This window comes from Leptodactylus fuscus, chromosome 2, assembly GCF_031893055.1.
Source record: "Leptodactylus fuscus isolate aLepFus1 chromosome 2, aLepFus1.hap2, whole genome shotgun sequence".
Lineage (NCBI taxonomy): Eukaryota > Metazoa > Chordata > Amphibia > Anura > Leptodactylidae > Leptodactylus > Leptodactylus fuscus.
In genome coordinates this window covers 273542274-273560651 of record NC_134266.1, presented here as the reverse complement: position 1 = coordinate 273560651, position 18378 = coordinate 273542274, and the positions used below count along the sequence as shown (strand labels likewise).

The window sequence follows — 18378 nt, the reverse complement described above, 5'->3', positions numbered from 1 at the left end:
CACTGCCAATATATTCTAATGTCCGTCTTTGTAATCACTTTCCATATTTACTAATCACGTGTGTCCGCCAGATGCCATCTAATCTTCTCAGTCCTCCTAGCAGTAACTTCCCATGCCCCATCTCTTCTCCAAGTCTCTGAACAACCTTTAAAGGGATTCAACCATTAAAACACATTTTTTTTCTTGTTGACACGTAGGAATAGCCTTAAGAAAGGCTATTCTTCTCCTACCTTTAGATGTCTTCTCCGCACCGCCGTTCTGTAGAAATCTCAGTTTTTGTCGGTATGCAATTGAGTTCTCTCGCAGCACTGGGGGCGTCCCCAATGCTGCGAGAGAAATCTCCAGCGCCGCTTCCATCTTCTTCAGGAACATCCTCTTCACGCGTCCTCTTCCGACGCAGGCGGTCAAACTTGTAGGCCTCGGGTAGAGCCGACTGCGCATGCCCGTGGCCACAAGAAAAATGGCCGCTTACACAGTAAGAAAGCGGCCATTTTCTTGTGGCCTGTGTGCATGTGCAGTCGGCTCTGCCTTGAGGCCTACAAGTTTGAAGAGGACGTTCCTGAAGAAGATGGAGGTGTCGCTGGAGATTACTCTCGCAGTATTGGGGACGCCCCCAGTGCTGTTTGAGTGCTGGGGCCCGCCCCCAGTGCTGCGAGAGAACTCATATGCATACCGACGAAAACTGGGATTTCTACTGAACGGCGGCGCCAAGAAGACATCTAAAGGTAGGAGAAGAATAGCCTTTCTTAAGGCTATTCTAACATGTTAGTGAGAAAATAAATGTGTTTTAATGGTAGAATCCCTTTAAGGTGACACTATCCCGCACAAACCTATGTAAATTATTTGGTCCTCGCTGTCTCCCCCTTGTGGTCAGAGCAGGAATAATTTGGCCACATTTGGCCAGCTGCACCCTGGAAGGTTTCAGTCACCTGTTTCCCCCACGTAACGCGTTGATTCAGGACGCCACGTAGGTTTTGTATAACAAAGGGTCCATTTTATTCATATGATACAATGTAACAGTGAAGGTGTAATTGAAGTGCCATGAAAAGGTAATATAGATACATATATACCGCTCCTCCTGTAATGGGGGGCACAGGATCAGATTTTACATAGGGGTCAGCCAAAAAATGACTTGTGAGACGAGGGAGTTTCTTTTAAGATACAATCCACGAATAATGTGAGTAACTTTACATACACAAGACTTATATACAAATACTTCCGTTACCCTGGTCACGAGTTACATCCTGGCTTACACTCCAATCGCACCCAGAGCTGCACTCGCAATTCGACAGGTCTCCGATCGGTGCTCTTACTGTAGAAATTCATTGTGTCCTTTGGCTGTGCACCGCCTGAGAGCTAACAGGAAAGCAGCAGAATTGTGAAGGCAGCTCTGGAGGTGACTAGAGTATAAAATATATACTAGATATGTAATACAATAATTACAAAGTTACTCCACATTCTAGGCGGGTTATATCTCGATATTCTCGATATCAATTATAAAATCAAGCGGAGAGGTGACAATGTAAGCAAATAAAAGAGAGAATTGTACATTTTTATAAAATCTGATCTCTTGGCCGTACACAGCGCTGATAGTTTGGATGATTTCGCTGCATTATCCGACCCCCGTATACAAATTGAGCTGAGCTATTACAATATTGGACTGGTCATTATTAGAAGAGCAGCAGCACCACCTGGTGTATAATTTACTTACTGCATTTTGTGGAAAAGCTAATAAAGTTTAACAAAAAAACCCCAAAAACTTAAAGGGGGTGTCCATTTCGAACGAAAACCGCCCATATGTGTTTAGAAAGTGATCGTAGGTCGGGAAATGGTCTCTGGGTGATCCCATAAGCTCCTAAGCAGGAGTAAAAGCAGAGGCGAACGCTGAATGTGTGACTACCACTGCGTAGCTCAGACTCTGGTCCCATCAGGTTAGACATTCCCTAACCGCCTCCCATGCCGGCGAACCTGTCAATCAACAAAAATACGGATTATGTCTTTAATACCCTGTATCTGCCAAGGCTGTGATGTCATCGCTGTGGAAAATGTGTACATTCATGACATCATCTCTAACATCAATGATTTACAGCAACAATCCAGGTTGTACTTACACAAGGCACAATGTTAAAAGTCATCCAACCTACTAGCCTGCGGTGCTCAGGGCATGCTGGGAGTTGTAGTTTGTTTAAAGGGATTCTAACATTAAAATCACATTTTTTGTTGATCACACGTAGGAATAGCCTTAAGAAAGGCTATTCGTCTCTTACCTTTAGATGTCTTCTCCGCATTGCCGTTTGGTAGAAATCCCGGATTTCGTCTGTATGCAAATGAGTTCTCTTGCAGCACTGGGGGCGGTCCTTAGCGCTCAAACAGCACTGGGGGCGTCCCAATGCTGCGAGAGAACTCTCCAGCGCCGTCTCCATCTTCTTCTGGAACAGTCTCTCTGCGCGTCTTCTTCCGGAACTGGGTTCAAACTTCTAGGCCTCGGGCAGAGCCGAATGCACATGCCCACAGACCACAAGAAAATGGAAGTTTACACCGGCTTACACAACTTACTGTGTAAGCGGCCATTTTTCTTGTGGCCACGGGCATGCGTAGCCAGCTCTGCCCGAGGCCTAGAAGTTTGAACCCAGTTCTGGAGGAAGACGCGCAGAGAGGATGTTCCTGAAGAAGATGGAGACAGCGCTGGAGATATCTCTCGCAGCATTGGGGACGCCCCCAGTGCTGTTTGAGCGCTAAGGACCGCCCCCAGTACTGTGAGAGAACTCATTTACAGACGAAATCCGGGATTTCTACCAACGGCGGCACGGAGAAAATATCTAAAGGTAGGAGACGAATAGCCTTTCTTAAAGATAGTCCTACGTGTGATCGACAAAAAATGTGATTTTAATGGTAGAATCCCTTTAAGAGACTCAGATTACGGATCAGTGACCGATTGTATATTGAGAAGACGCAGCAGATATCTGTCAATGAAAGAGGACACGTCTGGTCTCCTGACATTATAAGTAAATACATGTATTCCCTATGAAACAATAATCCAGTGCATGCTAAGAACTCTGTTTTGTGTTCTCACTCTGTTACTCTTCCTGGAAATCCATTGATAAACTAACAAATGGGTGTTACCATGGTCAGAAGGAGTGTCCTGAAATCACCAAAGTGTGTAGGGAGAGAACTCCCAAGTTAATAAATTTAGAAATTTCCAGGAGGAATAACAGAGGGACAACGTATCCCACATGCACCAAAATTATAGTTAAAAATACAAGTACTTATTAAAACAGAAATGAAAGGAGACCCCGAAGACATGGAGATTCATAGCAGATCCAATAACGTTCTCCAGGCGCACGGGCACTACATATCTCAGCACGCCCTGGCAGCCAGAGGACCACAGGTTGCTCCTAATAGATCGAAATTGGTCTCTGTAAAACCCAAGGTTATATAGAAGTGTCTTGATGAATCTTAATGACCCTTCCCCCCCCCTCGTCTCTATCACCACAAGACGTAGAGATCAGGAATACATATGATTGGTTTTATCACACACTAAAAAAAAAAAAAAAATATTAAAAACTTTTTAGAACACAAGTTTTTCACTTGACAATAAATAAGAACAATAAAAAAAAAAAAAATATTGGCCAACCGGGCCAGCAACACTTATACACAGTTCATTTGTAGCCACAGAATCGGAGTGAACAGTCGCACCCTCCGAAGGCTCGGTCTTGTTGGGTGTGATGGCGGATGGTCCCGAGGACTGTTATGGCGTCTGTATGAAACGCGGACAGAGAACAGAACCCAAAGCACTGACAGACAGCAGTAAGACGTGTTGCCGGAGTCACTGCTCACTCACCAGTGGTTAATACCTTTTGCAGACTTAGAAGGTGCCTAGAGCCAGCGATTGGCCGTAGCCAACCCCCCCCTGACGACATCTACAGTTCCCACCATCTTAAGGATTCAGCTTTAGGCACATAAGAGTACCGAGATCGAATACTTTGGCAATCATACCCCATCGTACCGCCCTGAACATTCATGCTTTGTTCATTGTTCATCGACTCTTTGGACTTAGGACCCTTCAGGCACATCGTAAACCTCTCTAGAGTTGGCTCCTGGAACCTGCGTCATGGAGATGTTGGATGGGCGATGGAGGTGTGGAGCATGTAATACGTCAAAAGACAAGCCAAAGACGAAGTTATGGGCAGCAGCGACATTAGAAGAGGGTCCAGCTCAGAGTACTGTGCGGTGGGGTCATCACACCCTCCATAGCAGCAAGTGGTTGGTGCTATCATCTCTACCCACAGTCTCGCTGCTGCTGGTGAGCCTGAAGTCCTCGTAGCCGTCTCCTCCGCTGATGACCAGGAGCTTGGATTTTGTTCGGTGCCGAGTGGCGTCTCTTTTTTCTGTGTCGCAGGTTTGTTCGTTGCCTGATGGAAGGAACAGAAGGGAGAAGTCAAAAAGACAAAAAAAAAAAAGACACTGACAATTGGGGTGGACAGAACACAACAGCTATCAAAAACTGGGTGACACAGCATTGACTCTTTTACAGTTGTAGGTTGTAGTGTAATAATAACAACCCTTGAGGTGACCAAATGGCCTGGACTATTAACCCCCCATCACCCAAAGACCTTTAAATCCCCCCACCCACACATCACCCATCTGCTGCACAGTGGTCCCCACACAGTATAATCTGCTGCACAGTGGCCTTGACACAGTATAATCTGCTGCACAGTGGCCTTGACACAGTATAATCTGCTCCACAGTGCCTCCCACACAGTATAATCTGCTGCACAGTGGCCTTGACACAGTATAATCTGCTGCACAGTGGTTGCCACACAGTATAATCTGCTGCACAGTGACCCCCCCACACAGTATAATCTGCTGCACAGTGGTCCCCACACAGTATAATCTGCTCCACAGTGGCCCCCATACAGTATAATCTGCTTCACAGTGCCCCCCACACAGTATAATCTGCTGCACAGTGGCCCCACATGGTATAATCTGCTCCACAATGACCCCCACACAGTATAATCTGCTGCACAGTGGTCCCCACACAGTATAATCTGCTGCACAGTGACCCCCATAATATAATCTGCTGCACAGTGGTCCCCACACAGTATAATCTGCTGCACAGTGGTCCCCACACAGTAAATCTGCTGCACAGTGGCCCCCACACAGTATAATCTGCTCTACAATGACCCCCACACAGTATAATCTGCTGCACAGTGACCCCCACACAGTATAATCTGCTGCACAGTGACCCCCACACAGTATAATCTGCTGCACAGTGACCCCCACACAGTATAATCTGCTGCACAGTGGTCCCCATACAGTATAATCTGCTGCACAGTGGTCCCCATACAGTATAATCTGTTCCACGGATGGGTGCCCAAAGCGAGGCCTCTGAGTGCCACCTCTGGTACCCATGCCATATGTTCGCCATCACGGTCCTATGTAGTCTATAGGCATCTAGCACCTCCGTGCTATCGAACAGGTAACAACAAGCACTAACCTTGGTCTCCAGGTAGAGGAAAGTGCACATCAAATCCATCTGGTAGCTCCACAGATGTGAGAAATCGGACATGTCCTGTGTGTCCTTGAGACAGTCCCACCGGGCTGACCGGACCCTTCAGAGCGGTAGTGCTGGAGGTGATGGTGAGGGTGAGGACCACTCCGGCGCTGGTCCCGATCCATAGGAGATCCTTGCAAGCCAGAAGAGCAGTTATCCTCAGACACGCTGACTTGTGCTGGCGGATGATGGCATCGGAACCTCAAAGGAGAGAAGAAACCATTAGGATACAATAAGCCTTGCACACAAACCTTGTATTATATGAAGACTCCGTTACCTGCCAGCATCTTGTGCACCGGCGGCGCAATGTCCACCTCTGATAGCTGCTCAAAGGTTGTGGCATGATACAGGCGGACCTGGGCGCTGCCCTGCAGGGCGATCCACATCCCCACGTTACTGGTGACCATAGATGTGACACAGCGGTTCTGGTCCTGTCCGATGTGGAACGTGTGCTGGAGGTGGAGACGAAGAGAAGGATCAGACGTCAGGGCTTCTGCACATTTTTTGCCAACAATAAATTTGGCACAACCACAGTGACTGGCTCAGTCGGGCCCACGGATGCCGCACATTTCCGCACTGTTCTTGTAGACATGACCCCCCGAAATCGGACATCGCCATTTACCTCCTGAAGCAGGGACGACGTGTTAAGGATGATGACCCTGTTCTGACAGCCGCACCATAGCTTCCCGGAGATGGACACCATCTTAGTGATTGGGCTCCCAGGAGAACCGAGGGGCAGAGTTTTAGAATTTTGAGGGTCCCAAAAACTCCCTAAGGGGGGGAACAAAACGATATAAGACAAAGCGTGAAGACCGTGTCCTGCAAAAGATATGGCAGGCCATGAGGTCTGGTGACATCATCTGTATACATGCAAGAGATATACCACACTGATAGTCTACTTTGTGACCCTTCCTAATACATGGGCCAGTTGTCATTACTGCACACTAGGGGGCACTATCTAAGCTATGATAGTACGTCTGCTAAACCTGCTAGGTATGGGGGGTGTCCCTACTCTTACAGCCCTTTCTATGTATGGTCACCTATGATCTACAACTATAAGCAATAAGCAACTTCCAAAAAATTTCCAAAAAATCGAAGACAATTATGAAACAAAGTGGGAAAACAAAAATTCAAAAGCGAAGTTTGAGTACTGGTGAATGGATGACCCTATAGTCTACCCGGTCCTCAGAACAACACACCCTGACATAATGATATTGTACCAAGGATGGCAGAGGAACCCAACACTGGGCCAACCATTGAAGACCCTTAGTCAAACAGCCTGAAACGCGTCAGTCCTGTGGGTTCACCGTCTTGAACGTCCTCTCCTCTTACCTGCTTCTCTCTGATACACGATAAGATCTCCGTTGGCGATAGACACGAACACTTGGTTATCCAGATACCTGCGAAGAGACAACTGACTAAGACACAACAGCGGGATGCGCAGCCCAAGGGGGTCCCGATCCTTCTAGAGCAGGTCCTTCAATACTCCATGAAAACGGATTGCAAGACCCCAATTTCCCCAATACCCCCTATAATGGTCTATTCAGGAGAAGTGTCCATGGCCGGATTTGTGGTACTTACAGGATACACATGACGGCCGCCACGTGCTGCATCTTCATACTGTTCTTCCGATTGCGAATGTTGTCTGAAGATTGATAGACGTGAATGCTAAGGCGGAAGACAAGGAGCTCAGAACACCTTACATTTCAGGGCAAAGGTAACCTAAATCGGCCCTGACACCATTAAAACAATATGAGGCGATAGGGAAATGTTTGCAAAACTTGCCCCGTCTTAAGTGATGGGCAAAGAACCTTTGTTACCCAGGATCTGAATCTTGTCACCACTTTAAGGGAACGTGTGACCAAAACAAAGAACAGCTTTAGGTAAATTGGCTTATTGATTTTAGGATTTTTTTTTGAAGATTTTAATTTTTTAAAGAAATGTAAAAAAAAAAAAAAAGTCATTTTTTAAAATAATATTTTTTAATATTTCCCACTGTCTGCCACTAGAGGGAGTGTAATATGTGTAATGTGTAAGCGCACACTGCCCATACGAGCGTTAGGGTGCAGACTGACCCCATTTCCTATTCTGCTGCACATCTAGTTGACTAGGGACTCTTAGCGACATCATCACAGGTCCTTAAAGGGATCCTATCATTAAAAGTCTTTTTTTTTGTCCCTAACACGTAGGAATAGCCTTAAGAAAGGCTATTCTTCTCCTACCTTTAGATGTCTTCTCCGCACCACCATTCTGTAGAAATCCCAATCCCAAAAATGAGTTCTCTCGCAGCACTGGGGGCATCCCCAATGCTGCGAGAAAACTCTCTATCTTCTTCCCGGAACCGCCTCTCCCTGTGTCTTCTTCCGGCGGTGGCTTCAAACTTCTAGGCCTCGGGCAGCCAACTGCACATGCCTGCTGGCCACAAGAAAATGGCCACTTACACAGTATTGTAAGCAGCCATTTTCTTGTGGCCAGCAGGCATGCGCAGTCGGCTTTGCCCTAGGCCTAGAAGTTAGAAGCCATCGCCGGAAGAAGACACAGGGAGAGGCGGTTCCTGAAGAAGATGAAGGCGGTGCTGGAGAGTTCTCTCGCAGCATTGGGGACGCCCCCAGTGCTGCGAGAGAACTCATTTGCATACTGACGAAAACCGCGATTTCTACGGAATGGCAATACGGAGAAGACATCTAAAGGTAGGAGAAGAATAGCCTTTCTTAAGGCTATTCCTGCGTGTTAGGGACAAAAAAAATGGACTTTTAATGAGAGGATCCCTTTAAGCAACAGCAGTGACACATGTACATCTCTGTGCGACTTACAAAAATGTAATATGTACTTGTCAGACAGATTTGCTTTTTAGAAGTGTCATATGTAGCCCTGCAGAACTCTATATCTGTCACTGTGATTGCTGAATGACCTTGGATGATATCACTAGAGGTCCTTTAGCAACTAGAAATCTGAAAAATTAATTAAATTTATAAATTAAATTTTAAATTTACAATAAAAAACCTCTAAGATTAATAAATAGCAATTATCATTAATAATAAAAAATAAATGTTAGTCACACATTCTCTTTAAGATGCAAGCCATATTGGTCTCCTACCAGCCGTCCTCGGTCCCCAGCCACATGGAGCTCTGGTAGGCCTCAGGGTCAATACTCAGAAGGTCTTCCAAGCTTCCCCGTGTGAAGGATCCTCGGCTGGATCTCCTTACTGCGGGCCCGTCCGTCGGACTCTCACTGTCCCGATTCTGGTTGAAGTTGCTGGGGATGGGCAGGAATCCGGGCTCCTGTTCTTCTTCAGAGCTGGTGGTCTCTGCCGTTGTGTCTTTGGCACTTGTCATCTCCTCAGCTAATAGATCCATATAAAAAATCATCAATTTAATGGAAAAAAAAAAACACTATACATATGTAGAATTTGGCCTCTAGGTGGCGGTGCTGCCTTCTGGAGTTTTAGTCAGTGACTACAATTTGTCGAGAAATAATGCAAAAACTGTATCAGAATTGAGATACACATTGACCAGACTTGACCCATCCCCTTCGTTTACGGTATGTTGTGCCCCCTGACATGGCAAAGAACCAGACCAGGTCGTTTTGACTTTTGCCTCCTCTGATTTTAGCTTAATGTTACTCACTTCCGAAACTGGAGGAGATGGTGGAGCGGCTGGCTTGGCTCTGGAGAGTGCTGGAGGGGCTGGGAGAGGATTCATCATCTGTATCGTCACTGTCAAAGGGCACCAAGTCCCGGCTGGCACTGTCTGTGTGTTCGGAGAGCTCCAGGGAGGACCCAGAGATGGAGATATGGAGGCACTGCTGGGACGATGGCGGCTCATCCAGATGCTGCGGCTCTGACGGGCGATTCATCAGGGCTGGTGGTCTCTCTCTGCTGTTGGGACATAAAAGCCCGATAATCTCAACACGTCATAAAAACCCTTTGTACACCACATGTGATATTCTGCGTACAGAAAAAAAAAACATGGACAGGTTCGGTGCTGATTTTCTAATGGATGCCTTAAAGCAGGGACACCACCATGGCCGCCGACATACCTGTAATTCCTCTTTAGTCCAGGCACAGAGGCAATGCAGAGGATGCGCGCAGAGCAGACAGCGATACACGCCTCCACCGTCGGCTCGTTCCTGATGCTCAGGAGACAGACCTGCCCCACGTAACCGTCGCTGTTACACACCCAGACCTCATGCATGTTGTCAGAACTACTCTGACTGGGAGAAGCGCAGGAGAACTGGAAGAGAAGGACATTTTCAAGTTACTGTCACTTTAACATAAAGGGGTCTTTACTTTTCCTATATGAGCAGAAGGTTGCACAGTTGGCTCCACTGTAGGCCTACATGGAGAAGAAGGTTCTACAGTTGGCTCTGACATAAGTGTACATGGAGCAGGAGGTTCTGCAGTTGGCTCCATCATAGGTCTACATGGAGAAGAAGGTTCTACAGTTGGCTCCACCATAGGCCTACATGGAGCAGAAGGTTCTACAGTTGGCTCCATCATAGGCCTACATGGAGCAGAAGGTTCTACAGTTGGCTGCACCATAGGCCTACATGGAGCAGGAGGTTCTGCAGTTGGCTCCACCATAGGCCTACATGGAGAAGAAACTTCTACAGTTGGCTTCACCATAGGCCTACATGGAGCAGGAGATTCTGCAATTGGCTCCATCATAGGTCTACATGCAGCAGGAGGTTCTACAGTTGGCTGCACCATAGGCCTAATGGAGCAGATGGTTCTACAGGTGGCTCCACCATGTGCCTACATGGAGCAGGAGGTTCTACAGTTGGCTCCACCATAGGCCTACATGGAGCAGAAGGTTCTATAGTTGGCTCCACCATAGGCCTACATGGAGCAGAAGGTTCTACAGTTGGCTGCACCATAGGCCTAATGGAGCAGATGGTTCTACAGTTGGCTCCGCCATAGGCCTACATGGAGCAGGAGGTTCTACAGTTGGCTCCACCATAGGCCTACATGGAGAAGAAGGTTCTACAATTGGCTCCACCATAGGCCTGCATGGAGAAGAAGGTTCTACAGTTGGCTCCACCATAGGCCTACATGGAGAAGAAGGTTCTACAGTTGGCTCCACCATAGGCCTACATGGAGCAGGAGGTTCTGCAGTTGGTTCCATCATAAGCCTACATGGAGCAGAAGGTTCTACAGTTAGCTGCACCATAGGCCTACATGGAGCAGAAGGTTCTACAGTTGGCTCCACCATAGGCCTACATGGAGAAGAAGGTTCTACAGTGGGCTGCACCATAGGCCTACATGGAGCAGAAGGTTCTGCAGTTGGCTCCACCATAGGCCTACATGGAGAAGAAACTTCTACAGTTGGCTTCACCATAGGCCTACATGGAGCAGGAGATTCTGCAATTGGCTCCATCATAGGCCTACATGCAGCAGGAGGTTCTACAGTTGGCTGCACCATAGGCCTAATGGAGCAGATGGTTCTACAGGTGGCTCCACCATGTGCCTACATGGAGCAGGAGGTTCTACAGTTGGCTCCACCATAGGCCTACATGGAGCAGAAGGTTCTATAGTTGGCTCCACCATAGGCCTACATGGAGCAGAAGGTTCTACAGTTGGCTGAACCATAGGACTAATGGAGCAGATGGTTCTCCAGTTTGCTCCACCATAGGCCTACATGGAGCAGGAGGTTCTACAGTTGGCTCCACCATAGGCCTACATGGAGAAGAAGGTTCTACAGTTGGCTCCACCATAGGCCTGCATGGAGAAGAAGGTTCTACAGTTGGCTCCACCATAGGCCTACATGGAGAAGAAGGTTCTACAGTTGGCTCCACCATAGGCCTACATGGAGCAGGAGGTTCTGCAGTTGGTTCCATCATAAGCCTACATGGAGCAGAAGGTTCTACAGTTAGCTGCACCATAGGCCTACATGGAGCAGAAGGTTCTACAGTTGGCTCCACCATAGGCCTACATGGAGAAGAAGGTTCTACAGTGGGCTGCACCATAGGCCTACATGGAGCAGAAGGTTCTGCAGTTCGCTCCACCATAGGCCTACATGGAGAAGAAGGTTCTACAGTTGGCTCCACCATAGGCATACATGGAGAAGAAGGTTCTACAGTTGGCTCCACCATAGGCCTACATGGAGAAGAAGGTTCTACAGTTGGCTCCACCATAGGCCTACATGGAGCAGGAGGTTCTACAGTTGGCTCCACCATAGGCCTACATGGAGAAGAAGGTTCTACAGTTGGATCCACCATAGGCCTACATGGAGCAGACGTTTATCCAGTTGGTTCCCCCAGAAGCTTGCCTGGAGCAAAAGGTTCTGCCACTGGTTCTACCATAGTACATAGGATCTGACACCCCCCCCCCATTCTTCTCACCTGCATCCCACTGCGGGTCTTCATGATGGGGATGGCCTTCAGAAATTCTGGATCCAAACGATTTTTGCTGGTGGCTGAGGAGAAGACAATTAACCAATCAATTACACAGTACATCATCTTCATTGGTCTGACAACATGGGCCACGCTGGACGCAACCCTTTTGTGGGTGCATTTTGTAATAGTGGAGACTAATCTAGTTAGGAATGTATAACTCCTCAAAAAAGTGAAACCTCTGTCCCATGGTCAGATCATTGCCTATGAGTAGGTGCCATAGTCTCAAGTTGGACTTGATGGTCCTGGGTCTCTGCGACAACTCTGCTCTACATGTCCTGTCCATAAAGCAAACTTTATGAACTGGATCTATGGGAACAATCAATGACCACAAGGAGATGATGTCCACCTGGTGACCCTATGCACGTCCATCCGTTTCTAGTTGACTACACATTCCTATATCCATTACCCAGCTTCTTCTTGGCTTCCTCAAAGGCTTGCTCAAAATGGAGCCTGGCGTCCGGGTTACTGAACTCAAATATGTAGCTTTCGGTGCCGTCCGCTTTGGTGGTGGTCAGCTCCACCTTGTTGGGTGGAAAGGACATGGAGAAAGAGAGGGATTGCTTCTCGGCCAGTTCTCGATGGACAGACGCCATCATGTCTTTGATGACATCATCGAGAGTCTGTGAAGATAAACCAAAGATGCAATGACAACGACGCCGTACATGATCCTGAAACGTGCTCAGAGCCGTTGTCAGTTCCCCTCCCCCGCTCTTCTAGGCAGCGCATGCGCTACGCTGGACAGGAAGGGGTCAACAATGAGCACGGGCGTAATTCCGCCTGCTTATTACATGTTACATTGTATCCAGTACCTTCCTAATTAATGTATAGGGGGGAGGGGAGGGGGGATTATGGGGCTGTCACAAATATTTCCCTTTGCTGACCGTGACTTGTTTTGACTGTTCTCCGCTCTCCCAATATTTTTCCAGTCTCTGCACACAAACAAAGCAGCTTTATCCGCCGCAAACAACAGCGTGAATGTAGAGGATAAAACCCGCCGCTGCCAAACGCCCCGAAGTGAAGGGCACAATGACGCGTTTCCAGAGAGACCGACGCCAAGTGCACTAGAAAGAGTAGAAATAGTCTGCCTATTAGAGCTGCAGGTCTTAGACACTAGTCACATCCAGAGCTGCATTCACAACTCTCCTGTTTGCATTTCGATGCTGGATCTGTATATGGTGCTGTGATCGTGTAAAGAAACGTTACCCACAATGCAATGAGGCAAAATACAATGCGTTGCAACTGAATGATAGAAGTGTCAGCACAGGGACGAGGGTCTACAATCAAATATGGTGGGTGCAGCTTTGGGTGTGATTGGAGTTGAAGGTATTGTATCAGCATGTGACATGTAGGGATCACTTCGCTTCGTTCTTCACATCGTCGTGTCTAGACATCCTAATTATAATTATTCACATCCCAAACATAATAATTAACCTGTTTACAGCCGACGGGTAATGGAATGTCATGTGTCTAGTAAGGACAATATATTACATCACATGTGTCGGAGTACGCCAGGCCCCAATATTATACACAGCAGTCACCTGGGACCCCAATATAATACATAGCTGTCACCTGGGACCCCAATATGATACATAGCAGTCACCTTGGACCCCAATATAATACATAGCTGTCACCTGGGACCCCAATATGATACATAGCAGTCACCTCGTACCCCAATATAATACATAGCAGTCACCTGGGACCCCAATATAATACATAGCAGTCACCTTGGACCCCAATATGATACATAGCAGTCACCTGGGACCCCAATATGATACATAGCAGTCACCTGGGACCCCAATATAATACATAGCAGTCACCTTGGACCCCAATATGATACATAGCAGTCACCTGGGACCCCAATATGATACATAGCAGTCACCTGGGACCCCAATATGATACATAGTAGTCACCTCGTACCCCAATATAATACATAGCAGTCACCTTGGACCCCAATATAATACATAGCAGTCACCTGGGACCCCAATATAATACATAGCAGTCACCTTGGACCCCAATATAATACATAGCAGTCACCTGGGACCCCAATATAATACATAGCAGTCACCTTGGACCCCAATATAATACATAGCTGTCACCTGGGACCCCAATATGATACATAGCAGTCACCTGGGACCCCAATATGATACATAGCAGTCACCTTGGACCCCAATATAATACATAGCAGTCACCTGGGACCCCAATATAATACATAGCAGTCACCTGGGACCCCAATATAATACATAGCAGTCACCTTGGACCCCAATATAATACATAGCAGTCACCTGGGACCCCAATATAATACATAGCAGTCACCTTGGACCCCAATATAATACATAGCTGTCACCTGGGACCCCAATATGATACATAGCAGTCACCTCGTACCCCAATATAATACATAGCAGTCACCTGGGACCCCAATATAATACATAGCAGTCACCTTGGACCCAATATAATACATAGCAGTCACCTGGGACCCCAATATAATACATAGCAGTCACCTGGGACCCCAATATAATACATAGCAGTCACCTTGGACCCCAATATAATACATAGCTGTCACCTGGGACCCCAATATGATACATAGCAGTCACCTGGGACCCCAATATGATACATAGCAGTCACCTGGGACCCCAATATAATACATAGCAGTCACCTGGGACCCCAATATGATACATAGCAGTCACCTCGTACCCCAATATAATACATAGCAGTCACCTGGGACCCCAATATAATACATAGCAGTCACCTCGTACCCCAATATAATACATAGCAGTCACCTGGGACCCCAATATAATACATAGCAGTCACCTTGGACCCCAATATAATACATAGCAGTCACCTGGGACCCCAATATGATACCTAGCAGTCACCTGGGACCCCAATATAATACATAGCAGTCACCTGGGACCCCAATATAATACATAACAGTCACCTGGGACCCCAATATGATACATAGCAGTCACCTGGGACCCCAATATAATACATAGCAGTCACCTGGGACCCCAATATAATACATAGCAGTCACCTGGGACCCCAATATGATACCTAGCAGTCACCTGGGACCCCAATATAATACATAGCAGTCACCTGGGACCCCAATATAATACATAACAGTCACCTGGGACCCCAATATGATACATAGCAGTCACCTGGGACCCCAATATAATACATAGCAGTCACCTGGGACCCCAATATAATACATAGCAGTCACCTGGGACCCAAATATGATACATAGCAGTCACCTTGGACCCAATATAATACATAGCAGTCACCTGGGACCCCAATATGATACATAGCAGTCACCTTGGACCCCAATATGATACATAGCAGTCACCTTGGACCCCAATATAACACATAGCAGTCACCTTGGACCCCAATATAATACATAGCAGTCACCTGGGACCCCAATATAATACATAGCAGTCACCTGGGACCCCAATATAATACATAGCAGTCACCTGGGACCCCAATATGATACATAGCAGTCACCTCGTACCCCAATATAATACATAGCTGTCACCCAAGACCCCAATATAATACATAGCAGTCACCTTGGACCCAATATAATACATAGCAGTCACCTGGGACCCCAATATGATACATAGCAGTCACCTTGGACCCCAATATAATACATAGCAGTCACCTTGGACCCCAATATAATACCTAGCAGTCACCTTGGACCCCAATATGATACATAGCAGTCACCTTGGACCCCAATATAATACATAGCAGTCACCTGGGACCCCAATATGATACATAGCAGTCACCTGGGACCCCAATATAATACATAGCTGTCACCTGGGACCCCAATATGATACATAGCAGTCACCTTGGACCCCAATATAATACATAGTTCTCACCCAAGACCCCAATAAGATACATAGCAGTCACCAGGGACCCCAATATGATACATAGCAGTCACCTGGGACCCCAATATGATACATAGCAGTCACCCCAGACCCCAATTTGATACACAGCAGTCACCTGGGCCCTCAATGATACACAACAGTCACACCGGACCCCCATATGTGAGTGTTGTATAGAAGTCAACCTACTTAACTCTTGCAATTCTGTAATCGTCACACCTGCTGGGAGCGACCACTAGAGGGCGGTCTGTATGGCGCTTATTAAACTTAACTGACAAAGATCGCCCTCTGATGGAAGGAACAGGCATTTGGCGCACCGCCACCATTGTAAGTTTTACATTCCCCATTTATCTGATGAGGTCTCTCCCACAAGCCAGATGATGGGACTCATTGCTTGGACAATCCAATCTGAAAATTCCCCCCAAACTTTGCAGCTACAAAAAGTGGAGCAAAAATGCAGCGATTTTGCTTTCCTCACCTGGTGCGGGAAGCTGAGGGTCTCGGAGAGTTTGCTGATTTGCCCCATGGTGCTGAGATCTTCGTCCAGCCGGCTAATGGCCTTCTGGATGCTGTCCCTGTTGGAGGTCTGGGAGGTTCCTGCTCAATGAGATGAAAACCTATTTAAAGAATCATACTAGATATACAGGCACTATCAGCATAGAAATGTAGCAGAGCTGAGTCAGTCAATGGTAAGGATGTGCTGTAGTATCATAATCTGTTATCTGTGGCTTTCTATAGGACTATGGGACACGAAACAGACGCAAGACCAATCCAGCTCAGCTACATCTGCACAGCGCACGTCTCTTGGCCTACATTATAGGAAAGGTAATATAGCATTGGGCATTACCGAACACTACTGTGACTGCAGCCTAAGATGTGCAATCCATCAAAATATAAGGGAGATGCAAAGCAGGAGTTCAGTCCAGTCTTACATGGCAATGACCCAGGTAACCTTAATAGCAGTTACCACTATTTATCTGGTAACCAAACCAGATTGTAGGAATGTGTCAGGAATCGTGAGACAGAAGACACATGACTGACATACAAGATAAAAAGCAGAAGACGGACCTTTGACGACTTCCACATCCTCCAGAGGCAGTTTCCAGAGCAGTTTATACTTGCTGGAGATGTCAATCACACTGGCTGCTGTATACCTGCAAAACATGGCAGACCGTCATCTCTGCAGTAGACACACTGGCCAACAGAAGGCACACCACTACTTACCGTATTACCATTACTGTTCTGCTCGCTCAGTCACTGTGTACTGAATTACATCCTGTATTATACTCCAGAGCTGCGCTCACTATTCTGCTGGTGCAGTCACTGTGTACATACATTACATTACTTATCCTGTATTATACTCCAGAGCTGCGCTCACTATTCTGCTGGTATAGTCACTGTGTACATACATTACATTACTTATCCTGTATTATACTCCAGAGCTGCGCTCACTATTCTGCTGGTGCAGTCACTGTGTACATACATTACATTACTTATCCTGTATTATACTCCAGAGCTGCGCTCACTATTCTGCTGGTACAGTCACTGTGTACATACATTACATTACTTATACTGTATTATACTCCAGAGCTGCGCTCACTATTCTGCTGGTACAGTCACTGTGTACATACATTACATTACTTATCCTGTATTATATTCCAGAGCTGCGCTCACTATAATGCTGGTGCAGTCACTGTGTACATACATTACATTACTTATCCTGTATTATACTCCAGAGCTGCGCTCACTATTCTGCTGGTACAGTCACTGTGTACATACATTACATTACTTATCCTGTATTATACTCCAGAGCTGTGCTCACTATTCTGCTGGTCACTGTGTACATACATTACATTACTTATCCTGTATTATACTCGAGAGCTGCGCTCACTATTCTGCTAGCTTAGTCACTGTGTACGTACATTACATTACTTATCCTGTATTATACTCCAGAGCTGCGCTCACTATTCTGCTGGTACAGTCACTGTGTACATACATTACATTACTTATCCTGTATTATACTCCAGAGCTGCGCTCACTATTCTGCTGGTCACTGTGTACATAAATTACATTACTTATCCTGTATTATACTCCAGAGCTGCGCTCACTATTCTGCTGGTGCAGTCACTGTGTACATACATTACATTACTTATCCTGTATTATACTCCAGAGCTGCGCTCACTATTCTGCTGGTACAGTCACTGTGTACATACATTACATTACTTATCCTGTATTATACTCCAGAGCTGCGCTCACTATTCTGCTGGTACAGTCACTGTGTACATACATTACATTACTTATCCTGTATTATACTCCAGAGCTGCGCTCACTATTCTGCTGGTACAGTCACTGTGTACATACATTACATTACTTATCCTGTATTATACTCCAGAGCTGCGCTCACTATTCTGCTGGTACAGTCACTGTGTACATACATTACATTACTTATCCTGTATTATACTCCAGAGCTGCGCTCACTATTCTGCTGGTACAGTCACTGTGTACATACATTACATTACTTATCCTGTATTATACTCCAGAGCTGCGCTCACTATTCTGCTGGT

The 18378-nt window shown here is 46.6% G+C and overlaps 1 protein-coding gene across 2 annotated transcripts in view; it reads right to left on the bottom strand.

Moving 5' to 3' along the window:
- Positions 1–2574: 2574 nt before the first annotated feature.
- Positions 2575–18378, bottom strand: part of ARHGEF17 (Rho guanine nucleotide exchange factor 17) — a 167634-nt gene continuing 151830 nt past the window's right edge. Inside the window, exons 9-21 of one of the 2 annotated variants that reach the window (XM_075266276.1) lie at positions 16883–16968; positions 16293–16411; positions 12355–12568; positions 11895–11968; positions 9594–9787; positions 9182–9432; positions 8652–8898; positions 7136–7222; positions 6887–6954; positions 6177–6325; positions 5832–6006; positions 5498–5755; positions 2575–4412 (exon numbers count right to left, since the gene is read on the bottom strand). In XM_075266276.1, the coding sequence (XP_075122377.1) occupies positions 4240–4412; positions 5498–5755; positions 5832–6006; positions 6177–6325; positions 6887–6954; positions 7136–7222; positions 8652–8898; positions 9182–9432; positions 9594–9787; positions 11895–11968; positions 12355–12568; positions 16293–16411; positions 16883–16968 (2095 nt within the window). In that variant the 3' untranslated portion in view covers positions 2575–4239. The remainder of the gene's footprint in view (positions 4413–5497; positions 5756–5831; positions 6007–6176; positions 6326–6886; positions 6955–7135; positions 7223–8651; positions 8899–9181; positions 9433–9593; positions 9788–11894; positions 11969–12354; positions 12569–16292; positions 16412–16882; positions 16969–18378) is intronic. The other variant, XM_075266277.1, reaches the window with a different exon arrangement.